Here is a 3,641-nt window from a genome sequence, read left to right as displayed (position 1 = left end):
TAGTTTTGCTTTTGTGTATTACAGTACACAAAAAATATTCACATATACCATTGTTGATGGAAATATAATTTCACAAGTACTACCTTTAGCACAGTTTAATGTTTAAATCTGAACTAACCCCATAATAGAAAGGCGGCAGATCATCCCATGAAGTTGCATAACTCGGGTAAGCAACGATCTAGAAAAGTAAATATATTTAATGGGCATTATTTCTACTTCAGAACATATTCACTTTATTTCATTAAAGTTGACAGTAGATAATGTTTTCATGCTGTAAATAATTTATTTTTCCACCAGGATGATAAATAACTGAGTTCCACGATTCTGCACAATACTATAAGGTACCCTGCACATCCACTGTACCAACAGATGAAACCAAATATTTTTGATGATTGAACTGAAGATATTAATATTAATTTATTTGTCTGTTTGCTTAACTTCAGAATAATGACTTTTTTTTTTTTTACTTTCTTTAAAGTGTTTTAAACTGTATGACGTAAATCGAATGTATAGCTGGGGTTCTGATTCCAGAACTCCAGCTGTCAGTTCATGACAGTTCTGTCATGAACTGGTAGAACTGACTCGGGTTTGGCCTACATCCAGTGGCGCAAAAAGGGGATATGCAGCGCATGCAACGCATAGGGGCGCAGCACAGGGGCGTCAAAACCCCGTCTGGAGGGGGCGGCGCGCCGATTATGTTTTCCCATATACTTCAGCGCGCCTTACGCTCCTTCACCTCGCGCACGTGACGTGGTAAATGTAACGAGTTTTACCCTTCACGTAACTTCGTGTCGGGGGCGGGGGTAGAGCGAGGGTATGTTTCCACGCTCCTTCAACCTTCCTTCGGGGGAAAGGGGGATGGGAGGGAGCGCCGATTTATGTTTTCGCATCCACCAGAATAATGTGTAGTTGCGCCACTGCCTACATCTTGGTACTAAAGTCTGAATTTAAAGAAAGTGGTAAAAAAAAAAAACTTTCTAGAAAGTATATTTGCATCATTGTGACATTTAACAATTAGAAATAATTCTGATAATCCCAACCCAAAACAGGAGATTCTCAGTCAGTCAGAGGGGGGAAAACGCCGGAAATGAGTCTTTTTATGCAGTCAGTATATTTGCTTGTGGTTTTATTTGAGTAACTATTGGAAAAGTGGAAATGCAATTAATAACGCACCAAAAATGAGTCACTTACGTCACAGGTTACCGACTTTTCTTCTTGTATGATGTAGCCCAAGCAAAACTGCTGTATCACCTTTTGTCAGCAATATTACACTTCACTCTACTTTTGTTAGTGTAAAGACTCGATTGGTTGTTCTGTTTTACGTTGACCCATCGCCATTGGCTAGTGGAACATCTATGTGAGGTGCTGCATTCGAAAGAGACTGTAATTTTGGCTTATTATTTTTAACGAAACATTGAAACATTCTTTATTGCCTCAACGTGACATTAGCGTAAGGATATGTGTAGCACCTTTCAACTACTCTGTGGTCACATATTTTTCCCTGACCTTTGGTTGCTTATAGTAAATGAATTGTCCGAAAATACCAAGCGAGAAAATCCAAACTACTTCAGTTTGTATTATAAATTCCGAGGTACTTTAAATGCACCGCTGAGCTTCGCCCGTGAATCAGAGGAACTCTATAGTTTGTTCAGTTATTTCAAAGGGGCTATATGTATCGAAACTACGGGCTGAACTAAGTAAGCACTTTGTTTGGCTTTTACACAGAAATTAAGATGTTTTAGGGCGCCTGAAAGGTCACGTGTTCTGCTTCAATATTACAAACGCTGACCTGTTTTCTACAGTAGCACATTCAGAACGTCATTAGGAGACAGACGCAGCGCATATTTCAAATACGTCGTTTTTATGCCGGATTTAAAAGACTGTAAGAGGTATATCAGTATCCATATACTGTTGAATATTCCTGTGAATATTTCGAGCCGAACACATCGATGCTCTAGCTGTAGCTACCTAAGGTAGGAAGCTAACAAGCTAGAATCACCTGCCAGTGGCTTCTTCCTAGAGTTCGCTAACAACTTAAGAGAACATGTAAATGTGCTATGTGTTATGTAGATTTTTCTGTTATTTGTAACTTAGTTGTCTTTTAATTTTATTTTAAACCTCAGCAACGCCGTTAGTAGTAAAGCGTTGGTCGTTTTGTTATTCCAAGTTCTTGGTTTTTAATGTGTAATTTGGTAATATTTTGGAATATTGCCAATTCTACTATTATGTCGAACAGTTGGATACTCGCTGTAAATATTTATTATTAATTTCTTAACTGGAAAAATGTGATGTATGCTCTGTTATGTCAGAAGATTGTTAAAGCTTGTGAACAAAAGGAAAACTTAAGGATGAGTTACCCTAACCCTAACGCCGCATTCCAGGTTGAACATTTCTCTGAGTAGGTACCATGTGGACATTTTCCTCAGCTCCCTCATCTTGCTTACTTCCCTCTGCAACCTGTCCTTCATCATCCTGGCCCTCATCATCTTGACTTTCAGCATCCTGACTGTCTGCATCTCCTTCATCATCCGTATCTCCTATATTTCTAGTGTTCTCTGGTAGCCACTCCTCATCACTGCTGTCACTATACTTATCATCAGAGGAGTTGGAGGGAATTTCCTTGACTATTCCATAGTGTTCCTTATTCTTTGCTGCACTTGTGGTCTAAAAGTATGAGAAATTATAATTTCACTAAATTTCACTAACACAAACTACAACTGATCTGCATAAAAAATTTATTTTTAAAACTAACTTAGATATACTCAAAATGAATTAAATTACAAGCAAAACAGTTATAATGGAAGATAAATCAACTACATGACTTGTGTTAAAAATATAGTCAGCGATGCATGATGTCCACTGTGTTGGACACATGGTTGATCACAATTTTCTACTTATGTGAAATAAAAAATGTCTAAACTAAGTTAATAATATTGTTACTTAGATGCTCCTGCATGTCAGCATATATATTTTTTACCTCTACTATTCTCCTAGAAGGATTGAGAGGGTATTCCAGGAGTGGTCATCGAGTGTGTCTGTCTGTCAGCCATCTTGGACTCCGATGACATTAACTTGTAGTTACAACAACTTGCCACTGAATTAATTCAATGGAGGGGAGCAGTAGAGAGCATTTTAAGGACTGATATGCAATTCCACCATAGAAACCACTGCATTTAGGAAACAATGACTTTTAAACAGCTGTCCACTGTAGTAGCATCTGCAATTACATTATTGATTATTATATGTGAGGACTCAGTTGGTTTGTTATCAACAAAACCTGATTTTTCTTGTCAGTTAAGTTATTATGATACATTTTTTCCTGGATTAGCAATAGAAACACCTAACAAATGTAATAAAACTTTCATCTGTTTTATTTTTGAATCTAGTATTTTTCCTAGAATGGCCTCGAGGATCCTGGATGAGGTGATGATGGACGCTGCACTGATAAAAGAATTAGCCGGAGTTGCAAAGGACACAGCACTTCTTCAGGGAGTGTTGATGAGGACCAAGGAGAGCCCAAACTCATCTGAGGTGCTTTTTTAAGAATGTCACTTTTAGTTGTCCTTTAGACTGTTATTATCAACACAGCTTGTTGTGGTCAAATCAGTAGATGCATTAAAGCACTGTCAGAATGTCTAGCC

The 3,641-nt window shown here is 37.9% G+C and overlaps 2 protein-coding genes across 5 annotated transcripts in view; one reads left to right on the top strand and one right to left on the bottom strand.

Moving 5' to 3' along the window:
- The window catches only part of LOC106947946 (U8 snoRNA-decapping enzyme), an 8,759-nt gene extending 7,441 nt beyond the window's left edge, over nt 1–1,318 (bottom strand). Inside the window, exon 1 of one of the 2 annotated variants that reach the window (XM_015033299.1) lies at nt 1,192–1,318. The gene's annotated coding sequence lies outside the window, so the exon portion shown is untranslated. Of the gene's footprint in view, nt 1–118; nt 167–1,191 lie in introns of those variants that run through there. The other variant, XM_015033300.1, reaches the window with a different exon arrangement.
- A 269-nt stretch (nt 1,319–1,587) lies between these two features.
- gss (glutathione synthetase) overlaps nt 1,588–3,641 on the top strand; it is a 25,775-nt gene continuing 23,721 nt past the window's right edge. Inside the window, exons 1-2 of one of the 3 annotated variants that reach the window (XM_015033295.1) lie at nt 1,588–1,697; nt 3,387–3,531. In XM_015033295.1, coding sequence (XP_014888781.1) covers nt 3,400–3,531 — 132 coding nt within the window. In that variant the 5' untranslated portion in view covers nt 1,588–1,697; nt 3,387–3,399. The other 2 variants (XM_015033294.1, XM_015033296.1) reach the window with 2 other exon arrangements.

This window comes from Poecilia latipinna, unplaced genomic scaffold (assembly GCF_001443285.1).
Source record: "Poecilia latipinna isolate Pla-1442-1.1 unplaced genomic scaffold, P_latipinna-1.0 Scaffold263, whole genome shotgun sequence".
NCBI lineage: Eukaryota > Metazoa > Chordata > Actinopteri > Cyprinodontiformes > Poeciliidae > Poecilia > Poecilia latipinna.
Note: the sequence above shows the minus strand (reverse complement) of the source record. Positions and strands in the feature narration are given on the sequence as shown.